The sequence below is a fragment of the Mandrillus leucophaeus genome, unplaced genomic scaffold (genome assembly GCF_000951045.1).
Source record: "Mandrillus leucophaeus isolate KB7577 unplaced genomic scaffold, Mleu.le_1.0 Scaffold649, whole genome shotgun sequence".
NCBI lineage: Eukaryota > Metazoa > Chordata > Mammalia > Primates > Cercopithecidae > Mandrillus > Mandrillus leucophaeus.
In genome coordinates, this window is record NW_012107019.1 from 895,434 (window position 1) to 897,334 (window position 1,901).

Sequence of the window (1,901 nt, forward strand, 5' to 3'; positions counted from 1 at the left end):
CAAAACAGAAGTACCTGGAATATCAACCTTACATGAAGTGGGTTTTGTCTCAAGTATGAAGTTTTTCTAAGATGAGTTTCTTAACATTCTCCTTGTGTTGGTTTCTAGAAACAGAAAACAAGTGCCAAGTGCCATAGTAATTTCTGGAAGACACTTTTTAGCAGAACTTAAGATGTTTTGAAAATACCACATTATTAGTTTTACCCTTTTATTGTATGTTTCCACCTTTATTATTATTATTATTATTATTGTTGTTGTTGTTATTTTTAGTGGTAACCATATTACATGTCCTTTATGGCCAACATAGAAAAGAAAGTATATGTTAATAAGTCATCCCCAGCCTTCCGGAGATAAGTGCCATGAAATAGTAGGGAGTGTTTCCTTTGCTTATATTTGAAAGGCTGGGGCTGGGCACGTTGTCTCACACCTGTAATCCCAGCACTTTGGGAGGCCAAGGCGGGCGGATCACAAGGTTAGGAACTTGAGACCATTCTGGCTAACATGGTGAAACCCCGTCTCTACTAAAAATACAAAAAAAAGTTAGCTGGGCATGGTGTCGCGCTTGTCCCCGCTACTCAGGAGGCCGAGGGAGGAGAATCGCTTGAACCCTGGAGGCAAAGGTTGCAGTGAGCCGAGATGGCGCCATTGTACTCCAGCCTGAGGACAGAGCGAGGCTCCGCCTCAAAAAAAAAAAAAAAAAAAAAGACTGGAAAATGAGACCTTCTCTAACCCTTTTCAGGAAGGGCGCTGTCCATGACCCATGGCTCTGTGAAATCGCCCGTCTCCAACGGCACCTTCGGCTTCGACGGCCATACCAGGAGCGACGGACATGTGTACCACACCGTGCACAAAGACTCGGGGCTCTACAAAGACCTGCTGCACAAAATCCACATCGACAGGGGCCCCGAGGAGAAGCCGGCCCAGGAAAGCAACTACAGGCTGCTGCGCCGTAACAACAGTTACACCTGCTACACCGCAGCCATCTGCGGGCTGCCAGTGCACCACACCTTCCGAGCTGCGGACTCATCGGCCCCAGAGGACAGCGAGAAGCTGGTGGGCGACACCGTGTCCTACTCCAAGAAGAGACTGCGCTACGACAGCTACTCGAGCTACTGCAACGCGGTGGCAGAGGCGGAGATCGAGGCGGAGGAGGGCGGCGTGGAGATGAAACTGGCGTCAGAGCTGGCCGATCCTGACCAGCCACGAGAGGACCCTGCGGAGGAGGAGAAGGAGGAGAAGGACGCGCCCGAGGTGCATCTCCTGTTCCATTTCCTGCAGGTCCTCACCGCCTGTTTCGGTTCGTTTGCTCACGGCGGCAATGACGTGAGGTGGGTGTGTTCATTCATTCAACAACGGTCCTTGAGGCTCCGCCAGGGGCCAGCGCTGTGCGGGTGCCGGGATCCAGCAGTGAACGGCACCGATGGAAGTCCCTGCCCGGGGTAGGGGTGCACAGGCGGTGGTGGAAAGATCCATAAGTCAGCATTGCGTGCAGGACAGCGAGAAGTGTTAACAGGAAGGTAAGGTAGGTAGACTCGGGGCAGGAGCTTCCGGGATGGCAATGCGACCTGGGCTGCCCAGGAAACGGTTGGCCGGTGACAGAGGTGCAGGGGCGGCCACATGGCGTTAGCAGGAAGGAAAACGGCAGGTGCAGTCTTGAGGCGAGCACAAGATGCCTGCCTCCAGGATGAGCTAGGAGGTCGCCGGTCTGCGGGTTGTGGATGCAGAGCGCGTGGCCCATGGACATAGGAAGGAAGGTCTCACCTGGAGAGGGGAGCAGTGGAGATGTGATCAGGGGCCACACAGGGCACGTTTGACAGGGGCACTGGCTTTGGACAAAGGCCTGGACACGGATGTGAGAGAAGAAGGAAAGAGGCAGCTGCCAAGACTGGAGCCGTGGCCTT

At 53.5% G+C, this 1,901-nt stretch overlaps 1 protein-coding gene across 1 annotated transcript in view; it reads left to right on the forward strand.

Annotated features, from left to right (window-relative positions):
• SLC20A2 (solute carrier family 20 (phosphate transporter), member 2) overlaps nucleotides 1-1,901 on the forward strand; it is a 127,527-nt gene that overhangs the window by 104,287 nt on the left and 21,339 nt on the right. The window contains exon 8 of the mRNA XM_012001058.1: nucleotides 740-1,328. Within this exon, the coding sequence (XP_011856448.1) occupies nucleotides 740-1,328 (589 nt within the window). The remainder of the gene's footprint in view (nucleotides 1-739; nucleotides 1,329-1,901) is intronic.